At 38.9% G+C, this 18,692-nt stretch overlaps 1 protein-coding gene across 2 annotated transcripts in view; it reads left to right on the forward strand.

The window, feature by feature from the left end:
- Nucleotides 1–18,185, forward strand: part of LOC117531303 (ubiquitin-conjugating enzyme E2 D2-like) — a 32,769-nt gene extending 14,584 nt beyond the window's left edge. The window contains exons 3-7 of one of the 2 annotated variants that reach the window (XM_034194334.1): nucleotides 7,846–7,877; nucleotides 9,299–9,376; nucleotides 9,495–9,600; nucleotides 10,179–10,272; nucleotides 17,541–18,185. In XM_034194334.1, the coding sequence (XP_034050225.1) occupies nucleotides 7,846–7,877; nucleotides 9,299–9,376; nucleotides 9,495–9,600; nucleotides 10,179–10,272; nucleotides 17,541–17,586 (356 nt within the window). In that variant the 3' untranslated portion in view covers nucleotides 17,587–18,185. Of the gene's footprint in view, nucleotides 1–7,845; nucleotides 7,878–9,298; nucleotides 9,377–9,494; nucleotides 9,601–10,178; nucleotides 10,273–17,536 lie in introns of both variants that reach the window. The other variant, XM_034194335.1, reaches the window with a different exon arrangement.
- Nucleotides 18,186–18,692: the final 507 nt, after the last annotated feature.

An 18,692-nucleotide genomic window follows, 5' to 3' on the forward strand; every position in this document is an offset into this window, starting at 1 on the left:
CATGTTTGGGATGCTCTGGACCGGCGTATACGACAGCGTGTACCAGTTCCTGCCAATATCCAGCAACTTCGCACAGCCATTGAAGAGGAGTGGACCAACATTCCACAGGCCACAACTGACAACCTGATTAACTCTATGTGAAGGAGATGTGTTGCAGCGCATGAGGCAAATGGTGGTCACACCAGATACTGACTGGTATCCCCCCCAATAAAACAAAACTGCACCTTTCAGAGTGGCCTTTTATTGTGGGCAGTCTAAGGCACACCTGTGCACTAATCAGCATCTTGATATGGCACACCTGTGAGGTGGGATGGATTATCTCAGCAAAGGAGAAGTCCTCACTATCACAGATTTAGACTGGTTTGTGAACAATATTTGAGGGAAATGGTGATATTGTGTATGTGGAAAATTTTAGATCTTTGAGTTCATCTCATACAAAATAGGAGCTAAACCAAAAGTGTTGCGTTTATATTTTTGTTGAGTGTATATGTGTGTGTATATGTAATTTATTCCTCAGAATTGAGTGATTCCATATTTTTTTCCTCTGCTTGGTCTAAAAAAGTAACCGTTACTGACTGTCACAATCTTTTTTTTCTTGATTTCTTATAGTGTTTCTTAAAGCCAGAAAGTTGCCATTTCATTTATTTATTTATTTCATTCATTTTGAAGAAAAAAACAAAACAAAAGCAGAAATAAAGCATCTCCATTACCAGAATGAAAAGGAGCAGAGAGAAGAACAAGTCTTTATTATACTTTACTATATTTTCTGCCCCTTTTTACAATACAATCTTTCAATATCCAGCGTCATTTTTCAACATTATTTAACAGATTGTATTTCTTTAACTTGTCACATACCACTGACTTATTTCATAATTATGACCATTATTAAATAGATTACATCTCTGACAGGTTACATTTTTAAACTTAAAACATTTTATACATTATTAACAAATTACATTTTTTTTTTTTTACTTCCTTACAGCCCACTAACTTATTTTATAGTTTCATACTTACTTAATACATCTAGTTTAATACGTTTTCTAAATAATTTAAGTGACCTTAATTCTTTAATTTCTTTGTTGAGATTGTTCCATAATTTTACACCATTTACTGCAATACTCCGTTCTTTTACTTTGGTTCTATATCTTGGTTTTCTAAAGACTTCTATTCCTTTCAGTTTATAACTACTTACTCTTTTCTCAAACATATTTTGAATGTTTGTTGGTAAAGCATTTTTATTAGCTTGGTACATTGTAATATTTTCAAATTGACCAAATCACGAAATTTAAGTACCCTGTACTTAATGAACAATGGATTGGATGGATCTCTAAAACCACTGTTGCTAATCACCCTTAAAGCCCTTTTCTGCAGAATAAACAAAGGTTGTATATAAGTTGTATATGTTGATCCCCAGATTTCTACACAATAAGTTAAATATGGGAAAATCAATGAATTGTACAATGTTAATAAACCATAACTATTTAATGAATACTTTACTTTATGCAAAACAGCAATGGCTTTCGCTATTTTTCCTTTTATGTAATTTATGTGTGACTTCGATGTAAGATCTTCATCAATTATGACTCCTAAAAATTTCATTTCTTTTACCCTTTGTATATCCATTCCATCTATTTGTAATGACGCGTTATTTTTTTTTTGCTCTGTCATTAAACAATATGAAATTTGTCTTATTAATATTTAGTGACAGTCTGTTTATATCAAACCAATGCTTAACCTTTTCCAATTCTGTTTTTATCACTTGTGCTACTTCCTGTATATCTGATCCAGAGTAAAACAGCGTTGTATCATCAGCAAATAAAATGCTACCAAGCACATTAGATACATTCACAAAATCATTGATATACAAAATAAACAGTTTGGGTCCAAGTACTGATCCTTGTGGTACTCCATAAGCAATATTACACAATTCTGATTTGATATTATTTATCTGAACAAACTGTTTTCTGTTTTCTAAGTAGCTTTTTACCCACTGATGTGCAATACCTCTGATTCCATATTGTTGTAACTTGTGAAGCAATCTTGAGTGGTCAATAACATCAAAAGCTTTTTTCAAGTCAATAAAAATACTTACAAAATAATCCTTATTTTCTATTGTTGTTGATATTTTCTCTATGAATTCCATAATTGCCATAGCTGTCGAATGTTTTGTTCTGAATCCATACTGAGCATTATTTAAAATATGATGTTTCTCAGTGAATTTATCCAACCTTGTCACAAAAACTTTTTCCATAATTTTAGAAAACTGTGGAAGCAATGATACTGGCCTGTAATTAGAGAATTTATGTTTGTCTCCATTTTTATATAATGGGACTACCTTGGCAATTTTAATTTCATCTGGAAAAATCCCTGTTGACAGAGACAGATTGCAAATATAAGTAAATGGTTCAATAACAGTTTCTATTATACTTTTTACAGTCATCATGTCTAAATCTTCATGGTCAGTTGATCTTTTGCTTACACAGTTTTTTACAATATTTCTTATTTCATCTTTTTCCACATTGTCCAGGAAAATACTATTGACCGTATTTACAAGTGTATGTAATGTATCTTCTACTATTGGTTTATTTCCCACCAGACTTGATCCTACATTTGAAAAATAATCATTAAACCCATTTGCCACTTCTTTTATGTCATATATAAAAGAAGTGGCATAGCTTTGTGTCATGTCTGTGATCTGCTTTTTTTCTACAAAATTAAACAACTGAATGAACATCCTCCGAGGCCGGTGATTCCATAATTATTGCCAGGGGTTGTAGTTTAGATTCAATATTGAGAACAGAAATGGGTCTAAATGAGCTACAACTCAGTGGATCCTTTCCTTCTTTAGGAATGACTGAAATGGTTGCTTCTTTCCATGAACATTGCATTTTTTCATCTCTTTGTTTTTGTTTTTTTTTGTTTTGTTTTTTTTTAAGAGAGAAACAGTAATAACAGTTTTATTTATTTATTTATACCATTCAGCAGGCAAACTGTCCGGGCTGGGTGATTTGTTTGCTTTCAGATTTGATATCGCACAGAACAGCTCTCTTTCATTTATTTCACCCATAAGTATTTTATTTTCATTTTCGGACAGCGTAGGTACATTTAGCTGTTTTAACAAATTGTTTATTTGTTGATCATTTTGTAAATTTGGTTGCACGTGTAACTGCTTATAGTAATCCTGAAAACACATTGGATTTCAGATTGCTTATACACCCACATCTTTGAAATTGGATCTTTTTATTTTATATCTACTTGTTTTTGTAATTTGCTTGTAAGTAATCTCGCAAATCTGGAACCTGACTCATAATATTTGTTTTCTGTAAATCATCTTTCGTATTTCCATTTGGTCATTGCATTTATTCTGTTTCTTAACATTTTTAATTTGATGTTAAGCTCTGGATTCCGATCTCTTTTGTGTTTTGTCTGAAGCTCTTTTAATTCTTTAACTCCTGCAATTTAGCTTGTCTCTCCCTGTCTTTTTATGCAAACAAATATATATCATTTTACCTCTCATGAATGCTTTCAATGTATCCAAACAATTTCTGACTCACTTTAAGTCACTCATTGAAAGTAATGTTGTCTTACTGTTTATTGTTTAAGCTCTGATAGTGTGATGAAACAGGTTCCAAATACGAGAGAACCAGTTCTTGTTCCTTAATGTTGAATCTGGTAAATTTGCTGCTTAGAAGGAATGAAACATTCTCTGCTTCTAGTAGAATCAGAAGAAGTAGTATGCCATAATACCATACTGAATTGCAGCTGCTTCTTATTTTCTATTTAAATTTTTGGTATATTTTTTTTTTTTTTTTTTTTTTTGCATCAACTTGAATTGCATCATATTGCATTGTGAGGAACTGAATTGCCATCAAATACATATGAAATTGCATTGAATCGGGAACGGGGTGAATCGTACCGTATCGTCGTGTATCGCTATATGTATCGTATCACTGGTATTGTATTGAGGTGCGTATCGAATTGTTGTCAGTGATGAGGTTCATATGCCTAAAGGACAGTTTGTTGTTTTTAATCACATCTGTTCAGTATCACTTTATTGATACAGTGCCAATTGGTAAGTTACTTCATCCATGAGTAAGGTGCAGAATCTAAACATGTCCCACCTGATTGGTGATAGTCTATGAATTATTGTCTATATATATATATATATATATATATATATATATATATATATATATATATGGTGGTTGGCTCTCACTGCGGTATTGTATCACTTCCTATTCCGGAGCACAGCGGTGTTTTTCTGTATCTGTTAGCTGTTTAATCTGCGCAGTTAGGTTGATCTAGTTATCTAGATTACGATTTGTTTCCCAGTGTAATCTTTACGTGCCTTAACTAAAGCACTCCTTCTGCTGAATCACCTCTAAATGTTATTAAATGTGGTCTATTAAACATTAGGTCTCTCTCTTCTAAGTCCCTGTTGGTAAATGATACAATAATTGATCAACATTTTGATTTATTCTGCCTTACAGAAACCTGGTTACAGCAGGATGAATATGTTAGTTTAAATGAGTCAACACCCCCGAGTCACACTAACTGTCAGAACGGGCCGGGGGGAGGATTAGCAGCAATCTTCCATTCCAGCTTATTAATTAATCAAAAACCCAGACAGAGCTTTAATTCATTTGAAAGCTTGACTCTTAGTCTTGTCCATCCAAATTGGAAGTCCCAAAAACCAGTTTTATTTGTTGTTATCTATCGTCCACCTGGTCGTTACTGTGAGTTTCTCTGTGAATTTTCAGACCTTTTGTCTGACTTAGTGCTTAGCTCAGATAAGATAATTATAGTGGGTGATTTTAACATCCACACAGATGCTGAAAATGACAGCCTCAACACTGCATTTAATCTATTATTAGACTCTATTGGCTTTGCTCAAAAAGTAAATGAGTCCACCCACCACTTTAATCATATCTTAGATCTTGTTCTGACTTATGGTATGGAAATAGAAGACTTAACAGTATTCCCTGAAAACTCCCTTCTGTCTGATCATTTCTTAATAACATTTACATTTACTCTGATGGACTACCCAGCAGTGGGGAATAAGTTTCATTACACTTGAAGTCTTTCAGAAAGCGCTGTAACTAGGTTTAAGGATATGATTCCTTCTTTATGTTCTCTGCCATATACCAACACAGTGCAGAGTAGCTACCTAAACTCTGTAAGTGAGATAGAATATCTCGTCAATAGTTTTACATCCTCATTGAAGACAACTTTGGATGCTGTAGCTCCTCTGAAAAAGAGAGCTTTAAATCAGAAGTGCCTGACTCCGTGGTATAACTCTCAAACTCGTAGCTTAAAGCAGATAACCCGTAAGTTGGAGAGGAAATGGCATCTCACTAATTTAGAAGATCTTCACTTAGCCTGGAAAAAGAGTCTGTTGCTCTATAAAAAAGCCCTCCGTAAAGCTAGGACATCTTTCTACTCATCACTAATTGAAGAAAATAAGAACAACCCCAGGTTTCTTTTCAGCACTGTAGCCAGGCTGACAGAGTCAGAGCTCTATTGAGCTGAGTATTCCATTAACTTTAACTAGTAATGACTTCATGATTTTCTTTGCTAACAAAATTTTAACTATTAGAGAAAAAATTACTCATAACCATCCCAAAGACATATCGTTATCTTTGGCTGCTTTCAGTGATGCCGGTATTTGGTTAGACTCTTTCTCTCCGATTGTTCTGTCTGAGTTATTTTCATTAGTTACTTCATCCAAACCATCAACATGTTTATTAGACCCCATTCCTACCAGGCTGCTCAAGGAAGCCCTACCATTATTTAATGCTTCGATCTTAAATATGATCAATCTATCTTTGTTAGTTGGCTATGTACCACAGGCTTTTAAGGTGGCAGTAATTAAACCATTACTTAAAAAGCCATCACTTGACCCAGCTATCTTAGCTAATTATAGGCCAATCTCCAACCTTCCTTTTCTCTCAAAAATTCTTGAAAGGGTAGTTGTAAAACAGCTAACTGATCATCTGCAGAGGAATGGTCTATTTGAAGAGTTTCAGTCAGGTTTTAGAATTCATCATAGTACAGAAACAGCATTAGTGAAGGTTACAAATGATCTTCTTATGGCCTCAGACAGTGGACTCATCTCTGTGCTTGTTCTGTTAGACCTCAGTGCTGCTTTTGATACTGTTGACCATAAAATTTTATTACAGAGATTAGAGCATGCCATAGGTATTAAAGGCACTGCGCTGCGGTGGTTTGAATCATATTTGTCTAATAGATTACAATTTGTTCATGTAAATGGGGAATCTTCTTCACAGACTAACGTTAATTATGGAGTTCCACAAGGTTCTGTGCTAGGACCAATTTTATTCACTTTATACATGCTTCCCTTAGGTAGTATTATTAGATGGTATTGCTTAAATTTTCATTGTTACGCAGATGATACCCAGCTTTATCTATCCATGAAGCCAGAGGACACACACCAATTAGCTAAACTGCAGGATTGTCTTACAGACATAAAGACATGGATGACCTCTAATTTCCTGCTTTTAAACTCAGATAAAACTGAAGTTATTGTACTTGGCCCCACAAATCTTAGAAACATGGTGTCTAACCAGATCCTTACTCTGGATGGCATTACCCTGACCTCTAGTAATACTGTGAGAAATCTTGGAGTCATTTTTGATCAGGATATGTCATTCAAAGCGCATATTAAACAAATATGTAGGACTGCTTTTTTGCATTTACGCAATATCTCTAAAATCAGAAAGGTCTTGTCTCAGAGTGATGCTGAAAAACTAATTCATGCATTTATTTCCTCTAGGCTGGACTATTGTAATTCATTATTATCAGGTTGTCCTAAAAGTTCCCTAAAAAGCCTTCAGTTAATTCAAAATGCTGCAGCTAGAGTACTGACGGGACTAGAAGGAGAGAGTATATCTCACCCATATTGGCCTCTCTTCATTGGCTTCCTGTTAATTCTAGAATAGAATTTAAAATTCTTCTTCTTACTTATAAGGTTTTGAATAATCAGGTCCCATCTTATCTTAGGGACCTCGTAGTACCATATCACCCCAATAGAGCGCTTCGCTCTCAGACTGCAGGCTTACTTGTAGTTCCTAGGGTTTGTAAGAGTAGAATGGGAGGCAGAGCCTTCAGCTTTCAGGCTCCTCTCCTGTGGAACCAGCTCCCAATTCAGATCAGGGAGACAGACACCCTCTCTACTTTTAAGATTAGGCTTAAAACTTTCCTTTTTGCTAAAGCTTATAGTTAGGGCTGGATCAGGTGACCCTGAACCATCCCTTAGTTATGCTGCTATAGACGTAGACTGCTGGGGGGTTCCCATGATGCACTGATTCTTTCTCTTTTTGCTCTGTATGCACCACTCTGCATTTAATCATTAGTGATCGATCTCTGCTCCCCTCCACAGCATGTCTTTTTCCTGGTTCTCTCCTTCAGCCCCAACCAGTCCCAGCAGAAGACTGCCCCTCCCTGAGCCTGGTTCTGCTGGAGGTTTCTTCCTGTTAAAAGGGAGTTTTTCCTTCCCACTGTAGCCAAGTGCTTGCTCACAGGGGGTCGTTTTGACCGTTGGGGTTTTACATAATTATTGTATGGCCTTGCCTTACAATATAAAGCACCTTGGGGCAACTGTTTGTTGTGATTTGGCGCTATATAAAAAAATTGATTGATTGATATATATAGCCACAACATAATCCCCCTTCGGCCAGCAGGGGCTAAAGATCCAAAAGCACCCTGGCTGTAGATGGGCTGCCGATGGCAGGAAGCCTGCCTGTCCTCTGCTCTTGCGCTCACACAGTCTGAACTGTGCGCTGCTGATTAATGATTGTCTTCTCTTTCTCTCTTATTTGTTTGCAGTGTTTCATTGGCAGGCGACCATAATGGGTCCGGTGAGTATTGAGACGTCATCTCTTGCCGAGTTTCATGCTGCCTTAAACTATGGGGATTGATCACTGTGAAGACTTAAGGTGCGCTGACACTTGCACGACTTTGATCCTCGCACTTTTGCACATAGTTGTGGCAATCCCACCCGCTGTGTTCCCAGCTGGACGCCGTGCTTTATTCCTTCGGCTGCCACGTGCTCTGCGCTGGACGCTGCATGTATAAAATAATTATTTCGTAGCAGATTGATCATTTTCTCTGCAGACTTTGATCCTCGCACTTTTGCACGTAGTTGTGGCAATCCCACCCGCTGTGTTCCCAGCTGGACGCCGTGCTTTATTCCTTCGGCTGCCACGTGCTCTGCGCTGGACGCTGCATGTATAAAATAATTATTTCGTAGCAGATTGATCATTTTCTCTGCAAGTTGGTAATTATTTGTCATGTTTACATTGTCATGGCTTGGTAAAACATTTGCATGTTCTTTCCTTTTTGTGTGCAGCTGTAAAAGTATGTTTGTGATAGATTTTACATCTCGTTACAATCGTTCAGACGAGCTGCGCTCTGAAGCTGTGCCCTGACGCAACTGCTCGCATGGTTCACTTCTTCTTTACTCGACTCGACAAGCTGCACGTAGTGTTGGTGAGCAAATTGTGCCACGTTGCATTACATTTATGCGTGAAAGTTTTTTTTGAACACTTCAAAATTCTCTTTGTGCAGTTGCACGCGCCAGCGCCCCCCTCACGTTCAGTCTACATCCGTTAAAGGCGAGTTTACTCTCCTGCACAACACAGTGCGTGCATCAAAGTCGTGCAAAGGGTAACTGGCACAAGCCCTCATTCAGGATGGCTGGTTCCAGGCACCTTCCCCTCCTGCCAGGATCTGCACCGTAGATGGGGAAGAGGATCGTGGAATCCTTGGGCATTCCCTGACCCTGCCACTCCTGGCAACACACACCCATCCCATCTTTGATTGCTTTGGGCATCCATGTCTGCAAAGGCAACACCGGACACATGTATGTCTCATCAGTGGCAGGTACTGGAGTTGGCACCACTGCCCCTCTCAAATCTGAATGTAAAGCAAACCTGGGAATAAGAATTCTTTGTGGAGATGACATGATAACCGGAAAGGAAACATGCCTGGAAGAATGCAAAACTTTGACGGAGTGAAAGCAGTGGAACAGTTCTCGGGGAACACCTGCCCAGTGCCACAAATTTAACACTCACTTCTCACCCAAAATATCCTGAGTACTAAAGAGAGCCTGGAATTCTCACCCAGTTTGTGGTCCTGCAGAAAATACAGTGATTTTGGCAGAATATAGAGGATAGAATTAATAAAATGGAGTTTCCGTGTTATTTCTGTTCCAGTGCCACATGACTGTCCTCTAAATGTAAAATGCACAAATTAAAGGTCTGTATTGTCTCCCTGTCAGGCTGAGAGCCCTTATAATGGAGGAGTGTTTTTTCTCACCATCCACTTCCCGACTGACTACCCATTCAAGCCACCAAAGGCAAGGATTTCTTACTGCTGTCAAAGCTGCAGATGAACCCTGATCTTCCATCTGATCCTCATCTCCTCCTGCTATCATATTTCAGTGTTTTGTAATAACAGTTTGGTTTTTCTTGCAGGTAGCGTTTACAACAAAGATTTATCATCCAAATATAAACAGCAATGGCAGCATCTGTTTGGACATCCTGCGCTCACAGTGGTCTCCAGCACTAACGGTGTCTAAAGGTACATACCGTCCACACGCCTGACGGGCAGACTAACGGCGTCTAAAGGTACATACCGTCCACACGCCTGACGGGCAGACTAACGGCGTCTAAAGGTACATACCGTCCACACGCCTGACGGGCAGACTAACGGCGTCTAAAGGTACATACCGTCCACACGCCTGACGGGCAGACTAACGGCGTCTAAAGGTACATACCGTCCATGCGCCCGACGGACAGACTAATGGGTGGTGTTTCTGATACTTTCAAGTATCAGAAAGTTGAATTTATTGTTGTACCAGAAATGAAGTGACGGTAATGAAACTCAGAGTTCACCTGAAAGTGGTTCCAGGAACGTGTGTGGCAGGTGTGCTTACTGTGTGACATCACTATATAGTTTCCATATTTCTGAACTTGTTTTCCATGAATATGTTCTTGTATTTGTTAATTCTTTCTTTGTAATTTGTGGTGTGACTGATGACAGGATGACACTGAATACAATATATTAATATTACCAGTTGGTGAAGCTCATCTGGTTCAAATGTCCGGTTTGTGTCTGCATGCTGTCTGACAGGGTGTTTCTGATTTTCTACTTTCCAGTTTTGCTGTCCATATGTTCGTTGCTTTGTGATCCCAATCCAGATGACCCTTTAGTTGCAGAAATAGCCAACATCTACAAGAACAACAAAGCAAAGTGAGTGTGCAGCGTCTCCACAAACCACTGTGTGTCATCAAGGGTCTAAAAGCTCGACACTTGGTATCGAAGCATCGCCCACAGAAGCTAACATTAAAAACAAGCACAGTAGGCCCTAGTTGTCACCAGGCCCTGTACATCGCATTTCTGGTCCTCATCAGAAACCAACATCTCTAAGCTGAACATACAGCATCTTTTACTGAGCTGCTGAGGGACGGTTTGCCGACCCAAATCCCGTAGTTCTCACACTATGGTATGTGGTACAAGAGCTCCCTCTGGTGGTAGGCCTGAGTCATTGAAATTGTTTTTTTTTATAAAAGTTTTTTTTTTTTTTTAATAGCCTCTCCCCACCACACACACATACCAGAAAACATGAACCATAAAGTTTTTAAGCTCTGAAATTATAATTAAATTCAGTTCTCATCTTTAAAACAAGATCCAAAAATATTTGTTAATTTTTAAGCGACATGAACAACATATCTATAAACCACTTGGGCTCCCATTCGAACCACCAGTGAAACCTGTGTACGAGTACAGAGAGCGGGCCGTGAACTTTAAAGCATTAAAGGCTTTAAGAGATGAATAACAGTGGCTGGTGCAGACCGTGTTATATACGAATGTACTAATATACAAATAATGAATGTTTGAGTTCAATGGTACAAATATTTCATGCAATGAAAGCTGGAACATACTATTCAGCGAGGCTTCATTGAACGAGGCTTACCTGACTAACAACAGAATCTGTCTCTGTAGACCTTCTTTCAGTGATACCTGCCTCGTGCTATAGCATATGTACTTACTATAAATGCCATAGCATTGGAAAGATATCACAAAACTCGCCAAAACTATTCAAGTGTCTTTCCTTAACCTGCAATGAGCGCCGAAATATACTGAAACTTCATGTAAGTATGTGTAAATCATTTAAAGAGATTAAAACCTATCAAAACATTTGTGGTATAAAACAGTGACTTTATTAATATTTACATGTGAAATGTATGCTTACAAATTACTGCCCCATAAAAAAATTCCTAAATCGCACTGTTAGTTTGCACCTTGACTACTTCTGTCAGTCAGCAGGAAAACCCCACAGGCACATACAGCATCATTAAAAAGCACACATCCTCTGCAGCAGCTGTACCCCACGGTCTTCTTCCTCTCTCAATGTTACAGACACTGTTCAACAGACCAAACTTGCAGAAACTCAAAATGTCCACGTCCGGGTACTTTCAGTGAGTTTCAGTACACAGAGTTGCCTGAAAGTTCGCTGTTGTAGAAAAAGTAGCCTGTAACTTTGCACATTTTAGCTTGGAGTGTCGGCAGCGCTGTTATGGTTCCCATGCATATGAGGAAAGATTTAACTCGCACGGATGACTCGCGCTGCACCCCCCCCCCCCCCCCCCCAAAAAAAAAATTCTCAACAGATTTACACTGTTCTCAGAAATGGCCCAGAAACACAGAAAAACTCTGAAATCTGTGGAAAATTCTCATTCCTGATGTACCGCACATGGATGTACCGTACCCCCAGAAAGCATTCAGAGCGCACTTTTTTCACGTTATGTTACAGCCTTAATCCAAAATGGATTAAATTAATTTTTTTCCTCAATTCTACACACACCACCCCATAATGAAAGTGTGAAAAACGTTGTGTTTGTTTTGTTTTTAGATTTTTGTAAATTTATTTTTAAAAAAAAAAACAACCTAAGAAATCAGATGTACATAGTAAGTATTCACCGTCTTGGCCATGAAGCTCAAAACTGAGCTCAGGTGCCTCCTGTTTCCACTGATCATTCTTGAAATGTTTCTACAGCTTAATTGGAGTCCACCTGGGGTAAATTCAGTTGATTGGACATGATTTAGAAAGACACACACCTGTCTACATATCAGGTCACACAGTTGACAGTGCATGTCAGAGCACAAACCAAGCATGAAGCCAAAGGAATTGTCTGTAGACCTGTGAGACAGGATTGTCTGGAGGCACAAATCTGTGGAAGGATAGACAAACATTTCTACTGCTTTGAAGGTTCCAGTGAGCACAGTGGCCTCCATCATCTGTAAATGGAAGAAGTTCAGATCCACCAGGACTCTTCGTAGCGCTGGCCGCCCGTCTAAACTGAGCGATCGGGGGAAAAGGGCCTTAGTTAGGGAGGTGACCTAGAACCCGATGGACACTCTGCCAGAGCCAGTGTTGAAAGTGGGCCATGGGAGAAAAAAAAATGCCTCCAAATTTTTGGCAATGGCCAAAAGCCCGAAGCCCCTGTCGGGGTGTGTGTGTGTGGGGGGGGTTCCTTCTTAACAAAAATCTGAATTCTAAGATCCATTCTGTGCATTTTCAGGTCTATTTACCCACCAAAAAAAAAAAAAAAATCTCCCAAAATTTTTATTTTTTGTTGGGTCAGGTCAATTTTTCCACCCCAGTCTTTTCACACAAGTTGTTTTGTGCTATCAGCCTTTAATCCAAAAAAGGTTCTTTAGACATCTTTGATGTTCATCTGTAAATTAAAACCATATTTATCTGTTGTTGTTGAGATAATTTAACATAATGAACCTTGGACATTTATTTTTAGACAAATAAAATAGCATGAAAAATGTGTACATTAAATAAAAAGAAATGAAATTGCACTGTGCTAGTTTCTTTGATTACTTGATACATTTTTTTTTTTTTTTTTAACTAAGTTATTTAAAGTTTAGACTGTTCTTGCAGTTATGGCAGTAACAATTAAAAATCTGTGTAGCTTTATGTGGTAAAAATAAAAATGGGTCGAAGAAATTACAAATATAAAACGTTCACTGCAGCTAAAAGGCTAACATTAGCAGATAAATGTCAGCAGAGTACTAATGTCACGGATTATTTACTCACTCACCTCAGACATATTTTTGTCCGTTGCTCAAACTCATTAATCTTGTGGTTTTGACTCACAGATTGAGAGTTAAATTCTTATCTGAATGCTAATGGCATTAGCATTTTTAGCAGCTGGAAGCTTCGCCCGTTAGCTATAGATAGTAGTTAGTATAGTTTGGACTAGCCATGACTGAATGTTCCGGAGTTACGGCGTAAAAGCGGAAAAAAATGGTGATGGTCAATTTTAGTTTGTACAGGGGTTAAAAGTTAAAGTTGCTCCAGTTTTGGTAAAAAGTCAATCAATCAATTCAATCAATTTTATTTATATAGCGCCAAATCACAACAAACAGTTGCCCCAAGGCGCTTTATATTGTAAGGCAAGGCCATACAATAATTACGTAAAAACCCCAACGGTCAAAATGACCCCCTGTGAGCAAGCACTTGGCGACAGTGGGAAGGAAAAACTCCCTTTTAACAGGAAGAAACCTCCAGCAGAACCAGGCTCAGGGAGGGGCAGTCTTCTGCTGGGACTGGTTGGGGCTGAGGGAGAGAACCAGGAAAAAGACATGCTGTGGAGGGGAGCAGAGATCAATCACTAATGATTAAATGCAGAGTGGTGCATACAGAGCAAAAAGAGAAAGAAACACTCAGTGCATCATGGGAACCCCCCAGCAGTCTAAGTCTATAGCAGCATAACTAAGGGATGGTTCAGGGTCACCCGATCCAGCCCTAACTATAAGCTTTAGCAAAAAGTAAAGTTTTAAGTCTAATCTTAAAAGTAGAGAGGGTGTCTGTCTCCCTGATCCAAATTGGGAGCTGGTTCCACAGGAGAGGAGCCTGAAAGCTGAAGGCTCTGCCTCCCATTCTACTCTTACAAACCCTAGGAACTACAAGTAAGCCTGCAGTCTGAGAGCGAAGCGCTCTATTGGGGTGATATGGTACTATGAGGTCCCTAAGATAAGATGGGACCTGATTATTCAAAACCTTATAAGAAGAAGAATTTTAAATTCTATTCTAGAATTAACAGGAAGCCAATGAAGAGAGGCCAATATGGGTGAGATATGCTCTCTCCTTCTAGTCCCCGTTAGTACTCTAGCTGCAGCATTTTGAATTAACTGAAGGCTTTTTAGGGAACTTTTAGGACAACCTGATAATAATGAATTACAATAGTCCAGCCTAGAGGAAATAAATGCATGAATTAGTTTTTCAGCATCACTCTGAGACAAGACCTTTCTAATTTTAGAGATATTGCGTAAATGCAAAAAAGCAGTCCTACATATTTGTTTAATATGCGCATTGAATGACATATCCTGATCAAAAATGACTCCAAGATTTCTCACAGTATTACTACAGGTCAGGGTAATGCCATCCAGAGTAAGGATCTGGTTAGACACCATGTTTCTAAGATTTGTGGGGCCAAGTACAATAACTTCAGTTTTATCTGAGTTTAAAAGCAGGAAATTAGAGGTCATCCATGTCTTTATGTCTGTAAGACAATCCTGCAGTTTAGCTAATTGGTGTGTGTCCTCTGGCTTCATGGATAGATAAAGCTGGGTATCATCTGCGTAACAATGAAAATTTAAGCAATGCCGTCTAATAATACTGCCTAAGGGAAGCATGTATAAAGTGAATAAAATTGGTCCTAGCACAGAACCTTGTGGAACTCCATAATTAACCTTAGTCTGTGAAGAAGATTCCCCATTTACATGAACAAATTGTAATCTATTAGATAAATATGATTCAAACCACCGCAGCGCAGTGCCTTTAATACCTATGGCATGCTCTAATCTCTGTAATAAAATTTTATGGTCAACAGTATCAAAATCAGCACTGAGGTCTAACAGAACAAGCACAGAGATGAGTCCACTGTCTGAGGCCATAAGAAGATCATTTGTAACCTTCACTATTGCTGTTTCTGTACTATGATGAATTCTAAAACCTGACTGAAACTCTTCAAATAGACCATTCCTCTGCAGATGATCAGTTAGCTGTTTTACAACTACCCTTTCAAGAATTTTTGAGAGAAAAGGAAGGTTGGAGATTGGCCTATAATTAGCTAAAATAGCTGGGTCAAGTGATGGCTTTTTAAGTAATGGTTTAATTACTGCCACCTTAAAAGCCTGTGGTACATAGCCAACTAATAGATAGATTGATCATATTTAAGATTGAAGCATTAAATAATGGTAGGGCTTCCTTTAGCATCCTGGTAGGAATGGGGTCTAATAGACATGTTGATGGTTTGGATGAAGTAACTAATGAAAATAACTGACAGAACAATCAGAGAGAAAGAGTCTAACCAAATACCGGCATCACTGAAAGCAGCCACAGATAACGATACGTCTTTGGGATGGTTATGAGTCATTTTTTCTCTAATAGTTAAAATTTTCTTAGCAAAGAAAGTCATGAAGTCATTACTAGTTAAAGGAATACTCGGCTCAATAGAGCTCTGACTCTTTGTCAGCCTGGCTACAGTGCTGAAAAGAAACCTGGGGTTCTTATTTTCTTCAATTAGTGATGAGTAGAAAGATGTCCTAGCTTTACGGAGGGCTTTTTTATAGAGCAACAGACTCTTTTTCCAGGCTAAGTGAAGATCTTCTAAATTAGCGAGACGCCATTTCCTCTCCAACTTACGGGTTATCTGCTTTAAGCTGTGAGTTTGTGAGTTATACCACGGAGTCAGGCACTTCTGATTTAAAGCTCTCTTTTTCAGAGGAGCTACAGCATCCAAAGTTGTCTTCAATGAGGATGTAAAACTATTGATGAGATACTCTATCTCACTTACAGAGTTTAGGTAGCTACTCTGCACTGTGTTGGTATATGGCATTAGAGAACATAAAGAAGGAATCATATCCTTAAACCTAGTTACAGCGCTTTCTGAAAGACTTCTAGTGTAATGAAACTTATTCCTCACTGCTGGGTAGTCCATCAGAGTAAATGTAAATGTTATTAAGAAATGATCAGACAGAAGGGAGTTTTCAGGGAATACTATTAAGTCTTCAATTTCCATACCATAAGTCAGAACAAGATCTAAGATATGATTAAAGTGGTGGGTGGACTCATTTACATTTTGGGCAAAGCCAATTGAGTCTAATAATAGATTAAATGCAGTGTTGAGGCTGTCATTCTCAGCATCTGTGTGGATGTTAAAATCGCCCACTATAATTATCTTATCTGAGCTAAGCACTAAGTCAGACAAAAGGTCTGAAAATTCACAGAGAAACTCACAGTAACGACCAGGTGGACGATAGATAATAACAAATAAAACTGGTTTTTGGGACTTCCAATTTGGATGGACAAGACTAAGAGTCAAGCTTTCAAATGAATTAAAGCTCTGTCTGGGTTTTTGATTAATAAATAAGCTGGAATGGAAGATTGCTGCTAATCCTCCGCCTCGGCCCGTGCTACGAGCATTCTTGCAGTTAGTGTGACTCGGGGGTGTTGACTCATTTAAACTAACATATTCATCCTGCTGTAACCAGGTTTCTGTAAGGCAGAATAAATCAATATGTTGATCAGTTATATCATTTACTAACAGGGACTTAGAAGAGAGAGACCTAATGTTTAATAGACCACATTTAACTGTTTTAGTCTGTGGTGCAGTTGAAGGTGCTATATTATTTTTTCTTTTTGAATTTTTATGCTTAAATAGATTTTTACTGGTTATTGGTGGTCTGGGAGCAGGCACTGTCTCTACGGGGATGTGGTAATGAGGGGATTGCAGGGGGAGAGAAGCTGCAGAGAGGTGTGTTAAGACTACAACTTTACAAAAAAAGTGATGCAAATTATTGGTTGAAATAAAAGGATTAATAAATGGATTAGTTTTGACTGTGTTGAATGTTTGGTCTCCAAAGTAAAGATCAAACAAGGTCTATGTCCACTGGATTCTATGACGTATGACATGTTACCCTGTAACATAACTAAGCATGACAGATGGTCCAAACTATTCATTTAGAAAATGCCTTTAACTCAACCAATAATTTGCATAATTTTTTACTGAAATTGGAGCAACTTTAACTTTTGACCCCTGTATAAACTGAAACTGACCTTTGTCACCATTTTTGCTGTTTTTACCCCATAACTCCACAACATTCAGTCATAGATGGTCCAAACTATACCTATTTGGAAAACAGATTTCCCCTGAATTTCTTTGCCAAATAGTCTGTAGATCTAATGTCAGTTTATTTACATTCAGCTGATTTGAGCTGTGCTTTGGGGCGGCTATGTTGTGATTTGATGCTGTATAAATAAATGGAGTTGAATTATTTTAATTTGGGAACTTGGAAAACCAAATATTTTATAAGGTTGCGCTCACTGTAAAGGGAACCGCTGCGCTCATCAGATGTAACACCACCGCGCACGCACTGCAATGCCTCCGCTGGCGGACAGACCTGATCAGCTCCTCATTTGTCTCTTTTCTCTCCTTCCTCAGATACGACTCCACAGCAAAAGAGTGGACCATGAAATACGCCATGTAAAAGAAAAACCCAACACCACTGTTTCTTCCTTTCTTAAAGTCACAACACACTGTCAAAGATAATCAGGAAGTAATGTTAATCGTCGTGCTTGTTCTCCACATGATTAATGGTCATGTGATTGTGAGGGTTTATTGGTTTGTCACAGGTAGGAAATATCAACTTTTCACCTCTGCCTTAAGATTCAGCTGTGGGGTTTTGGGATGTGATCTCGACATTGTCCAGAAGAGGGTAGGATGTCCCACGTTGAGACACTGATCAGCTCCATCTTCAGGGAGGTCTTGAAGGACGGACTCCTCCTGCCTGATGGTGGAGCCGGCGGCGCAGGCTTTGAATGAAACAACATCCTGCTGTAGCCGTCCCGCTCCGCGGTATCACCGCCATTATGGGAGTAAAACTCATCGAGAAGAAGGTTTTAGACCCCTTCAGACATGGTGCAGCGCTGTGGCTGACATCAGGTCTTTTAAATGTCAGGAAAATCATGATTTATCTTCACACTTGTCCAACTTTGCTAAAATGCTTTTCTTCCTGTGTATCAAACAGATCTTTAAGGCCTTTGTGGTACTTTTGTACTGGATTAAAATGGTACATTTTTATCATGACCTGATGGTGCAGCTGAGTGTTTTATTTTGGGGTATGATGGTGTTCTGTGCCATCCTGCTGGCACTTTACCGCTCTGGATCTCTCCGGCGCAGGGCCTCGGTGCAGGCCCGGAGCCCCGTGGTCAAACTTGTACGATCGTGTGCAGAGTCCAAAAAAACAACAAACATTTAAACTCAGAGTCAAATTCATCTCTGCAACGTGGCATAAACACCGAAACAACGGGGTGCACGCGTCATGCATCCCCTTACTGTCACACAAGTATACCATCACTTTTACAGCCACTTGGGGATGAACACACAAATGTGTCTGACTTTCCATCAAGCATTAATAAATAAAGAGGAAAGAAGTGTAGGTGAATCTGAGCGACCCTGCAAGAAAAGAGACCGGTGAGGGAAGCCACCAAGATGCTTCGAGACCTGTTGGGCTCAGTGCAGCAGCAGTTCCCTCCTGCAACATTAAAGGGTGATTCTTAGACTACGGGCACTTATGTCCTTTGATCATATTGT

Source organism: Thalassophryne amazonica, chromosome 18 (assembly GCF_902500255.1).
Source record: "Thalassophryne amazonica chromosome 18, fThaAma1.1, whole genome shotgun sequence".
NCBI lineage: Eukaryota > Metazoa > Chordata > Actinopteri > Batrachoidiformes > Batrachoididae > Thalassophryne > Thalassophryne amazonica.